The sequence below is a fragment of the Poecilia formosa genome, unplaced genomic scaffold, assembly GCF_000485575.1.
Source record: "Poecilia formosa unplaced genomic scaffold, Poecilia_formosa-5.1.2 Scaffold290, whole genome shotgun sequence".
Taxonomy (NCBI): Eukaryota; Metazoa; Chordata; class Actinopteri; order Cyprinodontiformes; family Poeciliidae; genus Poecilia; species Poecilia formosa.
Window position 1 is genome coordinate 418474 of NW_006800229.1, and position 15985 is coordinate 434458.

Consider the following 15985-nt stretch of genomic DNA (forward strand, 5'->3'; position numbering starts at 1 on the left):
CGCATTTTATGCGGTTTAGTTAATATTCACCGTGAATCCAGATCCCGTCACAGATTAAGCAGATAAATGTATCTGCATTTTTCTCGTAGTGACAAAAACCACTGACTGAGGCCCCAATAACTTTTAATAAATTAAATTAAGCGACTTCACTTAAATTAGCATCACTTCACCCGCTGGGGTCTGAACGCACTTCCTCCTGGTCTCCATTTGCAGAAAAATCTGTGCTAATTCATCAGTCAGTTGGATCTGTCTGATCCAAACGGATCAACTGAACTCTGTGAGTGTTTTACCCTGTCCGGTGTGTGCTTTTACCAGGATTATTATTTATTTGTTTATTTTTGCGTGGTTTCGCTTCTCCAACGGACAGATGTTACGTCTGCAGCTCCTCCAGAGCGCCGCTCTTCTGGGTAACGTGAACCCAGAAGGCTCCATTTGTTAAATCCGCTGGATGAGTTACTTCCAGTGGTGTCTTATTCTTTGCAACGGCGGAGCCACGTCCGCAGTGGTTGAGCAGCGGACTGCGCATGTTACAGTCTAATTAACTTTTGCATCGTCATTTATTTCTCAAGATAAACTACCGGCTCCTCAAATGGATTAACACAACCAGGGGCGCAACTACATATTATTCAGGTGGATGCGAAAACATAAATGAACCATTTTTAATTTTGAACCCACTTTTGAAAGTGTTGATTTTAATTTTGTATTGATTTTATTTTTGAAACCTTATTTTATATTTGAAACCTTATTTATTTTTGAAGTGTTGATTTTATCTTTGAAACCTTATTTTTTGTCAAGTGTTGATTTTATTTTTGAACCCTTTTTTATTTTGAAGTGTTGATTTTATTTTTGTATTGATTTTATTTTTGAACCCTTATTTATTTTGAAGTGTTGATTGTGTGAAAGACCTTACACATGAATTGCCTGATATGGGGCTTGAACTGATGACCTCAGCATTACCAGCACGGTGCTCTAACCTGCTGAGCTAACTCACCTACCTTACAAATTGATGAGTTTCCATGGATTTAAGAAGAACTTTCATAATCTTACCACAATGAAGATTTGATAAAAGTGCTTATATTCTAATGTTTTTCAAAACAACATACATAATATTTTATTTTCCAGAGATTTTGTATTTTGAAGTGTTGATGTTATTTTGAACCATTTTTAATTTTCAAGTGTTGATTGTATTTCAGAGATATTTTTTTTTTATTTTAAAGTGTTAATTTTATTTTTGAACCATTTTTTATTTATAAGTGTTGATTTTATTTTTTAGCCATTTAGCCAAGTCTCTGTAGAACCATTTGTCTCTGCTAATGACATCTGCAATACAAATTTTTGATCCTACGCTTAGTTTATGGACTGTAATGTGAAATTAGGCATAAGTATAAGTCTGACAGTTTGTTCACTAAGTTACTGTGCTCTCTGAGAGGATCTGTGGTATAAGTATTTGACATTGTTCCATGCCCATCGTTGACATTAGTCTCTAACAGAATGTAGATCATCTACCAGGAACACTGCAAAGAGCATGAGTTTCTGTAGTGTAGTGGTTATCACGTTTGCTTTACACGCAAAAGGTCTCTGGTTCAAAACCAGACAGAAACAGATTTAGTATGTTCTATTCATCACAGGTGTTTACTAAAGGTCAACAAGGGTTCTGTGGTGTCAGGGTCTGTACTCTGATTCCAGGCATCAGAGTACAAGCCTCAGTTGAAATTTTCATGCGTTGCATCTCACATCATCAACTTTGGAACCTCAAACTGAAACAAAGCAGAGGAGTTCAGTTCCTGTAGTGTAGTGGTTATCACGTTTGCTTTACACGCAAAAGGTCTCTGGTTCAAAACCAGACAGAAATGGTTTATGTAGGTTATGCATCTCTTGGGGTGCAGTGAGACAACAAGAGCCTTCCTCTTTCGTGATGGTTCATTTGCCAGTTGGCTTCTTTGAAATCGAAGCTACTTTACTTCAATTGCCAATTGGCAGTTCTGTGGCGTAATGCACATGTGTCAAACTCAAGGCCTGCGGGCCACATGTGGCCCCCCAGCATCTTATAGGCCGATGATTGACTTAAAATAGGTTTTGAGCACAAATTGACTACAAACTACATTTCAACCAAAGGTTTGTAATGCGCTTCCTAACCTGTCGCTCCAAAGCGTCCGGTCCATAACTCTTCAACACGCTGTCAGCTCCCGGTCAGAAAGACGCATTTAGTTCAGAGACCATGAGATGATATTCAGAAAGGATTTTTTTTATTAAGTGATTTCAGTTGCCTCTGAGACTAAATCTCTGTGTAAAGTCTATCATGTCTACCCATGTGACTTTTTATTTTTTGTTTGTTTTAAACACTGATTTAAATATTGTAATTTTAAAACTGAGCAGTAATTTTACATCCATGGAAACTCAAATGTAATATTTAAAACTTCAACACATGAAATCAGTTATTTAACTATATGAGGTGGTGTTTAATTTATTTTTAACATTGTATTTTTAAACATTTATGCTAGGGCTGCCCGAGTCTAGTTTTCCAGAGCTACTAACTGCAACTTCAGATGCATTCCTTCTCTAACACACCTGGACCATTGACTCATTATAAGCCTCTACAGAACTGAATGAGGGAAGTCAACCTTTTGTCTGGGGTGTTTTAGCAGGGATGCACTCCTGATTTGTACCGTCAAGGTGGCCCGTTGAGGGGGGCCAATATGCTGAAGTGGCCCTCGGTGAAATTGAGTTTGACACCCCTGGTCTACAGGCTCTAAAAGGAGGCAAATTACCTTTTTTTATTTCTTTGACTCTGTAGGTTTTCTGCCACTAACTGAAAAATCAGAATGACTATTTAGTTGAACAACTGTGAAGTGGAAAATCTAAGATAAAGGATTTTATCAATATATAAATTAATGTAAAACCTCCTCAATTTGATATACCTTTTTTTTTTCTTAAATAATAAAAGGAAACTTGATTTTTTTCCTCTTGCTATTTTTTTCTTTTTCTCCTCATGACAGGACAGCCACTCAAAATAGAAAAGTCCCAGTAGGTTTGGGTCTTTTGGGAAATAAAGCAAATATTGAGGTTAAAGTCTAAAACTAAATTAGATGGGATCAGTCCTTGTAGTACTTTCTATAGCAAAAGAAAACTGAACAACTTTCACATTTCTTCAGTTCCATCTTTGAACTTGTTCAAAGTCTCCAGTATTTCCAGAACAATCTGCCTTTTTACACCTCCGGTCACTTTCAAGAGGACAATCTCACCTTTGAGAGTTGACCCCTGAGTCTTCGTGGCAAGACAATCCCCACACATCATCTAAAGACAAGCTGGACTGCTTGTAGGCCTTCAGTGCCAGCGGGGAGAGCCATTGCAGAGTCATAAAAGAGAAGAGGCCGGCGTTATCAACTGGGTGCTGATGCCTGGAATAGAGCAGAAGATGTGGAAATTTGTGAGAGCCCTAAAAGTGCAGCGCTGACACGGAGATGCTATGTTATTTCTCATGGAAGAGGTGACTTTGATGGCCAGAGTCAGCAACGGGAGAACCCTGCCTGTAGTGTTTGGACAGCAATTTGCACATTCTTCACAGAAATCTGAGAAAGGAGTGAAAAACAGCAGGGCAGGAGGGGTTTATCAGGTGAGACATGCTCAAACATGGTGCTGTGTGTCACCGAGGGATAAGTTCCCACCGAGGGATAAGTGTAGCAGGAGGCCCTTATCAGGGCCTCCTGCTACACCCCAACAGTCAGCAGAAAACCACTGAGTGAAATGCACACACAATGTATGTCATATGCATTTAATAATGTCACAGAGAGAAGCATTAACATTAAATGTTTGAGTTTAGTCTTGTTTCTTTTAAATCCACAGGATCAAAAGTTTAAACACTCAGCTTGCCCATCAATATTTGGTTCGCTCAATCAATCAATTATGCGTATTTGTATAGCACATTTCAGCAACAAGGCAGTTCAAAATGCTTCACATTATAAAATTACAATATACAGTCACAGATTGAGAAGCCAGTAACAAACGTTACATTTTGTCCAGTGCCATCATCAAAATAATCATAACAGGGGGTTTAAATCCCACAAGAAAGCCACATTTCTTTATAAGCTTTGTTCCAGCCACCAGCAGTCAGCATTATACTGGAGGTCAAGACTTATAAAGCTTCATGTTTGTTGCTTTATGCATTCCAAATCCAGCCTGCTGGTGTGTTTGGGTTCATTGTCCTGTTGGAACACAGTTGTGTCAAATTTTAAACCACAAAGCTGATACTTTAAAGTAATATTGACACATTTAGAGACAGTCTTCCATTTCCACAAACCCACAGCATGATGCTGCCACCAGCATGGCCGGCCGTTGCTAAGAGTTTTCTAGGGTTTGAAAACTTTTCTTTGACTTTACCAAACACTATACTTTCTACTGAGGAACAAATTAATTAGTTTTTAGCTTGTCTGAACTTAAACCCTTCACTAGAAAGTATTGGGCTTGTCTATGCAGGCAGTTTTTATACATTAGTGGAATTTTAAACTGGAACAAAGCCTGTCACAATAAGCAATAAATCTCCTAAACACATGAGAAATTAAAATTAGCTCTATGATTTCTGTTCTAATAATTCCAATTTTTTTTGGGAGGGCAGTTTTGTTAACTTTATAATCTATTTCATTTATGCTTTCAGTCGTGTGTGGTTCTTATTTCTGCTTTACTTATTGTTTTTTTGTTACTTTGTTTGTGTTAATTATTTTGGATATTAAGAATGTCCGAAATAATTATTAACAAAATTCAAATTTATTATTCATTAAGAGGGCAAGCTTGCATTCTTATGCCATTAAAATACTTATATTGCTTGGAAATGCTCTCAAAACAGCAATGCTATTGTTTATCACAATAATTTCTTGGACAACTTATCATCCAGTAAAACTTGTAATTGTGACTGAAACTTCTTTCTTGGTTTTTATGTTTTCAGTCCCTGTTGGTGCAGAAGTTATTCACTGGAAACTGTGACACTGACGTTCAAATATCTTTCAGCTCATGACAAATTGAACATTGCTGAACACTTGAACATCGCTGTTCCTTTGATTCTTTCTGGACATTATAACCAGTTCTATTCAATCCGAGCATCACAATTTGGGTGAGACTGTTGAAATTCAGGCGGTATTCGGTGTTCCAGCAGAACAGTAAGCCTCAAATATTCAGAGAATCTGGGGGACTACGCTTCAAATCTGGGTCACTGCCAGGTCACAAAACAATTTAAATAAATTGCAGCGATTCTGCCAAGAAGAGTGGTCAAATTTGTGGTCCAAAATATGCCAGAAGCTTGGCAGCACAACATTTATGTGAAATTGATGCTCATGATTCATGCATGTATATATCTGTTTCAGTCTGCTGTCGCCTATGTTAAAAGACATAAACATTAAATAAATGACTGACTTGTGTGTTATCCTGAAGGGCTTTAAAAGCTGCAGGCTTTTGCGGTAGCGGCCTCGTCTCTTCGGCCCCCTCTCTACCGATGTTTCGCTGTCCTCCTCCTCATCCAGTTGGGGCAGCGGCTGTGGAGAGGATAGTGGAAGGCCTTCCACCCGGCCGGCTGCATCCAGGGCATCAGGGAACATGGCGGGGCCGCTGCAGATTTAAAAAAAAAAGAAGACTGATTAAAAAAAATAAATTAAATGCTTTATATCAGCATCAGCTACTGACATAAAACAACAACTACCACCGCTACTTAAGATACTAGTCAATTTTAAAAACTGATTGCGCTGGATCATGGCAGGAGCTTTGTGTGTAGATTGATATGTTTTTATTAAAATTCTTCAATAAGTCAACATTTATACACTGCATGCCACAGAGCAAACAGTTATTGATATGTGTAAGCTGGAAACTCGTCGTTCAGTCCTGAAGTATACATCTGTGTTCATGAAAGAGGAGATTTAAGATGGATTTTTTTTTTATTTGATACAAACAAAACTAAGAAGATAGAAATGGGAGATAGTTGGTTAAAAGCTGAATATTTTAAAAGTACGAGAAGGAAAGAACGTAGTGCAGAACTCTATTTAAAGTTAAGTTATTTTAACTTTAAGAGATTTTTAAAGTTATTTAAAAGCTACTTTAAATAACAAAATGATTGAACAGGGAGATTTCAAATATTTCCATTTTCATAATGAGGCAGCCATGAAAATAACCCTCGCAAAAGTTTTTTCTAGAGACTATGCTGCTCATGATGGCAGCATAATTTGCTGCTCATGATGGCAGCATAATTTGCTGCTGATTTGTTATTTTTGTAGACTTCTGTTCATCATTTTTGGGTTGTTTGGACAATTATTTCCCCTGTTTTACGGTGCAGCTGCAATAATTTTTTTTTTTGCTTAATAAAACTGTCGTAATCAAATTTGCATTGCCTTTACAAAAATTGAAAGCTATTCAGTAAAAATAAAAATAAGGAAAAACCTCTGATCATCTTTTAAACATAAAACGTTATGTTCGCCTCAGAAGACAGAGTTACAATGAGGGTGCAAATCAAGTACAAATATATTAAGAGGATATTAATAATATTTGAAACAACTTCAGTTGCAGCTTAAATGCCTTGACTTACAAATCTGACTTGCTGTAAGGGATCTTTTGAGAATCTTTAGGATGTACTGACACAAACTATGATGATGTGGTCCAACTCTCTCATCACTGACATAAGATTGCGTAACCTTATACTGCAGCAATAATGCCAAAGTGCTTCTATGCCAAATGAAAAACCCAGCCTTAAAGGATTTGCTTTGCCTGTAGACATTTTAACATATGATGAGCTGAAAGCTGTGAAAGCTTCACTGTTCTCCACATTCCTGTCAGCTGACTTACTAATCTTCACAGAAATGCACAAATCTAACGGACTGATGTACTTTCTAACAGGCAACAGGTTATCTTGGTGTGAAATGCTATGGTATGCGCTTTTTTTAAAAAAAAATCACTCCTAAGCTGACATTTTCAGCCAAACTCTCAGTGGGAATAGATAAAACACAGTAATCCACCTGCTCTGTCTTCCTTTAACCCCAAGAGCTATTACAGAAGAGCAGTGTTTTGCTGAATCACCCTCTGCGATGCAGATAGTCTTTTATAAAAAAAAACACCACCTTGCTCGCAGGTCAGCACCTCTCTCTAGCATACAGCGCTTATCTATTTAAAGACAGCTTGCCAGCCGCTGCGAGTGCTCAGAAGCAGGTGTCTGAGCTGTGCCAGCGCGTCCCGTACACCGTTACTGATCCCTTCTGTAGAAAAGCTCCATTACAAGGTCAGCCTGGCCTGGTGTGGGCCACAATACTGTCCTGGGAAAGCAGTCGGTGAGGAGATTCAATACTGACAGCTCAGCTGGGGCAAAACAGAAACTGATACCAGAAGTAGTGTTGGGAAATATGCAGAAATACAGTCACTGTTGATGCAGCAAAAACCAAAGTTTAGAGGTTAGGGGAAAACACAAATCCACAGCCCTCGTGTGTGAAGTTTCTCTAATGGCTGTGACTCAGCGCGGCGGCGACTTAATGTGCGCTTAAGGCAGCCAAAGTTTGCTTTCATGCAATGACAGTGTTTTAAACAAAGCAAATGATCTAAAAAATGATCATACCTGTTAGTCAAGTTTGGTCAGAAACCAGACAGTGCAGGTTTCTGACACACTGTACTAACTTGAGTACTGACTTGTAGACATTGTGTCAACAAAACAAACATTTCCAGCTGAAAAATGGACAGGGAAAAACACTTAAGAATTTTGAACAGAATTCCTGCATGTTAACAATGTTAGTTGAGTTAAATTAGTTGTCTGATCCGATCTTAAAGTAATTTCTTATGTCTTTATATCTTGATTTTAATCAGTCAGGTTTTTAAAGTTGTTCTATTATATGTTGCTTTTTGCAAGTTTTTGAAGTTTGACTGCTTTATAACTCAACTTCTGTCCAGCTAACACAGATACTCAGCTAAAGAAGCAGGTATCTCCAAGGCCCTTTGTTAGGTCCTGGATGGATTGTGTTCAGTAAAAAAAAAAAAAGTATTTTATGTACCATTTACCTGAGAAGTGCACACTGAACATTGAGTTCCTGTACAGTCTGGAAACAACTATAGAACCCATCAAACCAATAAAACTGATTTGGGTGTATTATAAATCTATTAAAATGGCTTGACATCCATCCATCCATCCATTAAAATAACTTGTTTGTTCATCCATCCATCCTATAAAACTGCTTGACCATCCACCCCTTCATTCATTAAAACTACTTGTCCCTCCATCCATCCAACCTGTAGCTTGATAGAACTATGTACAGTAAACTCATATTAAGCTATTTTATTGACACTGGGCCAGGCAAAAAGCACTAAAAACTCTAGAAACTTGTATCGGAGTGTCAAATTTAAACATGAATCTGTGTAGAAACCTTGTCAACAGGTTTCTACACAGAAACCTGTTGACAGGTTTATGTGTAGAAACCTACATATACCTGCCAGGTCAGGTATAACCTGACTGCCAGGTATAACCAAGGCAGTCAAAAGGTCCAACTTAAAAACTTCAGAAGGCTTCCAGAGATCACTTCATCAACAACACTTTTACAATGAGCTCTTTATGATATCGAGAATGTATAACTGGCTTAACAGTTATTTTGAGTACTGTACATTCCCACTTGTTATCACTTACGTTTAGTTCCTCCAGTCGCGGGTCGCTTTGGTAGCAGTTCAAATGTGAAGCGTGCTGAAAATCAAAAAGAGCAGCTGAAGATGGTCATGACGCCTCCTCTTTTAGCTTTTTAAACTTTTCCGACGTCGTGCGGACACATCTCCCTGCAGAGCCGCCGCGGTGCTCAGATGGAAACACTGGCTCTGAACATGGCAAACTTTCCGCCTCACGTGTACGTAGTGCGTGCTGCTTCCTCCCAGCGGTGTCCACGGCTCTGCTCCTCCGTCACATAACGACCTAAGGCGGTCACACAGCCCGGCAGGGGAAGAGGAAATCCCGGCTTCACTCTGATGTAACAGCGGCTCCGCCAACCGGTAACTCGGCTGAGCGGTCACCTTGGTAACGGAAAGAAAAACAATGGGCGGAGCAGAAAACGTGACAAGGAATCTGATTGGCTATTCCCTGACGTAGTTAAGGAAAACAATAGATGCGATTGGCTATCCTCTGAATTAATAAATCGTGTGTCTTTGTAGGAAGATCAGACAAAATGAAAAGGATAATACTTTGCATAAACCCTTTGGTTTTATAGGTTTTTTTCCCCCTCTGAAAACTCATTAAATGCAAATATTGAAAAAAGCTATAAGTACTGAATAAATTAACCATTCAAACGAATTTGAAGAATGCTTTAGAAGTAATGCGTCAATGCATTTCTTTGAATATGAAGGATTTAGGCCAATTGCTCTCAAAAATAAAATTAACACTGTGGAAGAACAATACACCTGCACAGTGGCGCAGTTGGTAGAGCTGTTGCCTTGCAGCAAGAAGGTTTTGGGTTCAATTCCCAGCCCTGGTCTTTCTGCATGGAGTTTGCATGTTCTCCCTGTGCATGCGTGGGTTTTCTCCGGGTACTCTGGTTTCCTCCGACAGTCCAAAAACATGTCAGGTTAATTGGCCTCTCCAAATTGCCCCTAGGTGTGAGTGTGTGTATGCATGGTTGTTTGTCTCTGTGTTGCCCTGCGACAGACTGGCGATCTGTCCAGGTGACCCCGCCTCTCGTCCGGAACGTTAGCTGGAGATAGGCACCAGCAACCCTCCCGACCCCATTAAGGGACAAGGGTGTAAAGAAAATGGATGGATGGAAGAACAATACATCTCTTTGAATAGTGTTTGTAGGCTGCAATTACAGTCTCAACCAAATGTTATTGTGAACAATAAAGCAAAACATATCCGACAGATCTTAAAGGTAGGAAGGGCAGACTTTAAAATCATAACTGAATGTTTTTAAAGGTTACAAATTTTACTCAGCTGCCATTTTGTTCCTTACTTATCTAAAATCAGAGAACTTGTATGTATTCTAAAAACAGAGAAGCATATTTGTGATTTTAGGTGTAAGGAAAGATTCTTTGAAAAATACATTTGTTTTCTGATGTTTCCTAGCAAACATCTGAGGCTTTCACTGAACAGCCAAACAGACTAACTACCAATTAGCTGTTGTCTGAAGCACAGCTAGTTCCTCTTTTTATTTAGGGGTATCAAATTGATGGGGACGAAAATACAAATACAAGGCACATTTTTCAAATTCATTGTAACATAAATCTAAAGTTTTTGTGGGTAATGCAATGTAATTTTAAAATAAGTTTGAGATCATCTTGGCATTACTTCAGTTTCACAGCTTTACTGTTTGGTAAATTATTTGCTGCAAAAAACAACCAGGATTAAGATGTTTGTTGTTTTTATGCTGCTCTGTACAAACTCACAAAGCAGTGTTTTGGGCGCATAGCTAAAATTCATACCATACAATGAGCATTACATTAATAATTTTTTAAAAGTCTAAGGACAGGATATGTCAAAGGAAAACACATCACAAAGAAATCTGAAAAGCATGAGGACTCAAACATTTCAAGGCTCAAAACAAAAAAGGAATCAGCAACTCCAAACCCTGCAGAGAGCCTTTTGATGTTCAAGGAACATAAAAATATTAAATATATAAACATGCTGTTCCTTTTCAATTTGGGTGGTATACTGAGATATTTCTTCTGCAAATGACTTTAACCTCTTCCCTCTTTTTCAAATAAATCAGTAAACCCTGATATTTAAATTAATAAATTTAAACTATTAAATTTAAATATCTGAGTTTTTATTGAGACAAAATATACATGTGGACGCTCATGAACTAGCAGTTGTCTTGCGAACTGAAGGTGTTGGGTGTGATTCTAGCTTCTTCTTGCTATTTGTCAAGGTCAGTTTTAATTCCTGTGAATTGCAGAAAGTTGATATTAAAGGACTATGACTAGCTCCAAATCTTCATTGTCTCAGCTCAACAGCTGGATTTCTGAATCTTTGAGACAGATAGGTTTTACAACTGGACAATAAACCCCAAAGCACATCAAAACTGGTTTGAGAATGGATAAAAACAGGATAAAATTAACTATATGGAATAACCATAAGCCCACTGAAAATGTCTAGCATGAAACCAACCAATTCAAGTGGACTTTAATATTTCTGATGAGAGTAGGAGTCAAATATCTTGCTTGAATTATACCAGAATTTTGATGATGCACACAAAAAGCACATGAATTGGTCCAACATCAAAAAGAAATGGATTCAAATAAAGAAAGATCACAACAAATTCAAACTTGTTTTTAAGATTCACTTTAGTTGTATGTTGTACAGCCATTCCATTGAACTAACAAAATATTTAGTGAAAGATCAAAATAATTTGACTTAGATGTTAATGACGAGGTTATGCTGACCAAATTTAGCTCTTCTTCTTTATATGTAGACCACCACTACATCAAAACACAGGGATTTCAAAGTAAAAATGATGGAAATCTTTAAATAATATTTAAATAATCTGTCATTTTCATTCATGGAAGTTTTAAAAAAAAAACGTGCAAAGAAAAATAAACTTAGTTTTTTCATTCTTGGAAGGATGAAGGTATAGATTTTTTCCTCTTCTGTTGCCCAGTAATATGCAGAAGATACCTCTTAAGTAAAGAACTACCAGTAGAAGGAACTTCTCAGACAGCAGACACAGCTGAGGGAATAGACGTGTTGGTCAGATAATCTATTATCATTAAAAAGAACATGACGCCTTTCTGGTGATGAGATTGGAAATATAATTTGTCTAGCAGTTTTTAATGGCCATGTCTGGACTGCTGCTGTAACCGCAGATACAGTAACCATAGATCCTGATGAGTCCATCTGGGGAACGGACAATAACATCTTCCAGGAAGCTGCATTGATCTGCCTACTTTATATGACGAGATCTACCATAAACATTTTAGAGTATTCATACGGCTACTGTAATTGAAGGCATCTCACATTAATAATACATGTAAAGGCAGGAGTTTCACCACATGGACAAGGGATACATTGACACAGGGAAGTACCCTGTAAGTACCGGGATATCTGCTGAAGGTTTTGTGAAAATACTGAATAAGTACTGGACCTACAAGATGTAGAAAAGTACAGTTCAGCATCCAGGAAAGTACACTGTGAAAACATTTAAGGTGTCCTGTAAGCTCTGAGAAGGTATGATTTGTGTTCTGAAAGACTGAACTTATCATGAAAGAAAGTACATTGTATGATCCAGCAAGTACCTCGTAAGAGCTGTGAAAGTTACAAGTAAGTACTTGAAAGTACCATGTATGTTTCAAAAAGGTCATCCATGTGAGGAAAGCATCCTACATGATTCAGGAAAGTACCTGAATGTTCTGAAAAGGTTCCCTGTAAGTGTGTTTAAGATCAAGAAAAGGACCCTACAAGATCTAAGAAAGCACACAGAAAGTAGAAAGCAAAAGTGCAAAACAAAACGTTAGCTCCACTATTTGGAAAAGTGTGCCCACCATTGTTGAATCACAAGAAAGATGAAAATGTTGACTGAACCTTGAACTGAAGAGGGCCAAATGTATCCTCTGCTAATAAGCACATCAAACAATCCAAAACTTATATAAGAATATGTTTATTCAGTGAGCACAGAAGGTCATCAGGCCCAAAACTTTTGACATTTCGAAGAAATTTTATAATGCCGTTTGTGTGGAGACCTTTGTGTGCACAGAAAATAAACACTCTACTTTTGTCCTCACATTGGCCTGAAATTGACACAGGGAAAAAGGTGCAACTTTCTTTTTCTCAACAAAGAGTCCAATTAATTTTAAGCTGTCGGACTAAATATCAAAGTGTGGGAAAAAAAAAGGTACATACGTCATAAAGGGAACCCTTTTGTTCCATCTGTGAGGAAAAAGAATTAAGTTACATATAATAAAATTAGTGTAACAACATAAACCGTTTTTAGAACTCGTTTCTTCATCCTTCAACATCTCTAAGGTGTAATGTGGCACTGCAAACTTGCTGCCAGCAGTCCCTGCATGACCAGCAGACAGAAAAAAAGCAATAGTTGGAATTGCGAAGAAAACCATCGATAGGGTCTCACTTTACTGAGCTGGGAAATTTGCAGAACTTCTGCAATCAATGCTCTGAATGCGGACTGTGTTATCAACCCCCTGAGACACTTAAGATAAAAGCTAAGCCACGGTTCAGGCGAGAGCACAGCACAAGTCCCTCTATTTCTGCTTTTCTGCCTCTGCTTCGTGATTTAGGGGAGAACTGGGCTGTGGCTGATGGATATGTTCGGTGAATGAAGGGTACTGAATCTTTTATAAGTGGATTTAAGGTGTATAACGTTTTTCTATCTAAGTCTACTAAAAGTTATTAAACTTTCTCTTCTGATATGGCCTTTCCTTTCAGTGCAACATCTAAAAATGAGAACGTCCCGTGCTTTAAACATCGCTGTATGTCTGATGTTTTTGACAATGACAAGGTACAGGTGGATGCAGAACTGAAGAAGAAGAAGAAGAAAAAAACATGAACATTTTTTAACAGTATTTGAAAAGAGAGCAGAGAGGGTTTTCCCTCACAATACTATCATGTTCTGAGTGGATAAATACATAAGACAGCTCGATTTGTTGAATTGCCGATATGCATTAATATTAAAACTCACGTTCAAGCTGCAGCACTGAACATTTCAATTACTCGACCTTGGTGTGTTTACGTTGTGCAGCTGGTGCAAGCGTTGCCATCTTAGGTGCAAGGAAACATACATTTAATTAGGGAGGGATTTTACTAATTCAGCCTACAATCTGAAGGTTGAGAATCAGTTTTTTTTATTCTGTGTCTGTTTCACCCGAGCACAGACTTCTTTTGCTCAAGGTCTGAAAAAAAAAAATGAAAAAAAAAACATTTTTGCTATAAATGCATCATTTCCTAGCTATTGAGTTTCATTGTGTGTAGCTGGAAGTGCGGGTGGATTTTGCGAAACCTCTGATGGTAACTTTAGAAGTAGCTTGCAAGTTCAATAAAGGCTCAGAGTGAAAGCTCTCCTCTTAAACTCTTTGATTTTTTTTGCTAAAATGTGTTCATGAGATCCTGATCAAGCTGACCGACGACTGACAGAAAACTGAGGGAGTTTTAATGACAACAAACAAAGCTCTAGTTGAAATAAATGTGCTAAATTTCTGAAAATGCTGAAGTAGCCCCATGTTACCTGATAGTAATCAGTATTTTTGTATAGTGGTAAGAGACAGATGTATGCAAATTATGCTATAATAGTATTCCTTCTGTCTGGTTTTTCAGGATTTTTGAATGTGCACGTAGATTAAATGTTGCATTAGAAACAGTTAATAGTTGACTTCTTTAATTAGTCAAACACTGAGGGTTTTAGCTGGTCAAACACTGAGAGAGTTTTGCAACATATGGCTTGGAGATAATAGCACTTCAACCAAAGAAATTATCATCCAGTCAAACAAAGTGGTATGACGGTTGGAGGCTCCTTGGCTCATTCAAGACCAGGAAGACTTGAGAGACTTCTCCTCTCTATTTCAAAAATCCTGAAGAAGAAAGTTTGGCTATCGGTTGGTGAGCTTAAGAACATTAGCATTTTGCTGCTGGACAGTGATCAATTCAAAACAATAGTAATATCCATTTGCAATAATGTGGCATGATCTTAAAGAGACAATACATTTCTTCAAATGGGGCAGGAACAAACAATTCTACAAAAATGAGTGGGCCAAAATTCATCCACAGTGACATAAAATAGTTATTGACTGTGATTGCAATGCTTCTTCTCACCAATGGAGGCACAACTACTCATTTGGCCAATTAGTTTTTCACATAAAGTCAGTTTGGATTGTGTTGTTTACCTGCATTTAGGTTACCTTTGTCGGATACTAAAAGTTACAACTTAACGGCGACGGAAGGAAAAATATTAGGAATATGTATGGGAGCAAATGGTATGTGACGATAACAAGAGAGTTATCTATCGCAGCTTTGATATTACTTGTTTCAAACATCCTGAAATGTTCCTTAAAGTTTGTCTGGCAGTTGAATGGAAAGTACATTTAGTTGGCACATTGGTTAATGCAAGACAAAGCAAAGCTAATATTGAGAAAAGGCATATGGGAAGCAGTTCTGCTGGTGGTTGTAAAACAATATGTTAGAGAAACTCAAATATTTGAAGTTGTTTGAAACGTAAAAGGCCACTAGTCCGGCGCACTGACAAGATTCACATGTTACCTGGCAACTATAAATGTCTGTAGCAACCATAAAAAAAATCAAATAAAGCAGCTTATAGTTTTCAAAGAAAAAATTCAGCACACATGGCTATAAATAAACCCACTAGAAGTGGGTCTTTCATCTCTCTCATAAAAGAGACTGGAAAAAAAACCTAAAATTAACATGTTAATGAATCTGCTGCTGATACCTGAACATTCAGCAGAACTTTTATGAAGGTACTTATAGTAAAAATAGCTCGGTTTTAAAATTGTCTGGGTCACTGTGCTTTTCACAAAGACAGAAATAGAAACAATGTGCTCTGTAAAGCCTCCGCTCAAATTTATGATGCGCATTTGGAGGGGATTGTTACTTATAAATTAAGAGTAACAAATTTACCGCTGTCCTCCTAGTCAGGATTTCCTTAATCCAGAACCATTAATGATAAAAATGATTTTTTAAAAAACATGTTTTTTTTTGTTTTTTTTTACAAAATCCTACAGGACTTCTCACATGGTGCCATTATGTTATTGCAGTAACCTCTGTCTCATTGTGGACAAGAAGAGGTCAGACAGGATGATTTACTGCTGCAGTTGAATCATGTCATGAGAAATACCAGCGAATTGTTCCCTTTATAATCAGTAAAGTCAGACTCAGACGGAGAAGAGGGGAAGGAGGATGAGGAAAAAGAGACAGCTGTGAAAGTATTTCAGGCTGGTCAAAAGAGGACAGTCGGCTGTCTCTTGCAGCAGTAGTCACTTTGCACAAATTTCCCAGAAAATGTCAGACAGCTTCATTTTTGCAAAAGGTCATTTTTGGTGG

General features: G+C 37.8%; 1 protein-coding gene and 1 non-coding gene across 2 annotated transcripts in view; one reads left to right on the forward strand and one right to left on the reverse strand.

Annotated features, from left to right (window-relative positions):
• Positions 1–9032, reverse strand: part of LOC103151729 (multidrug resistance-associated protein 5) — a 37613-nt gene extending 28581 nt beyond the window's left edge. The window contains exons 1-3 of the mRNA XM_007571926.2: positions 8636–9032; positions 5404–5595; positions 3243–3398 (exon numbers count right to left, since the gene is read on the reverse strand). Of these exons, the coding sequence (XP_007571988.1) occupies positions 3243–3398; positions 5404–5585 (338 nt within the window). The 5' untranslated portion in view covers positions 5586–5595; positions 8636–9032. The remainder of the gene's footprint in view (positions 1–3242; positions 3399–5403; positions 5596–8635) is intronic.
• trnav-uac (transfer RNA valine (anticodon UAC)) lies at positions 1530–1602 on the forward strand. The gene has a single exon. It is a non-coding gene; the product is annotated as a tRNA-Val (tRNA).
• Positions 9033–15985: the final 6953 nt, after the last annotated feature.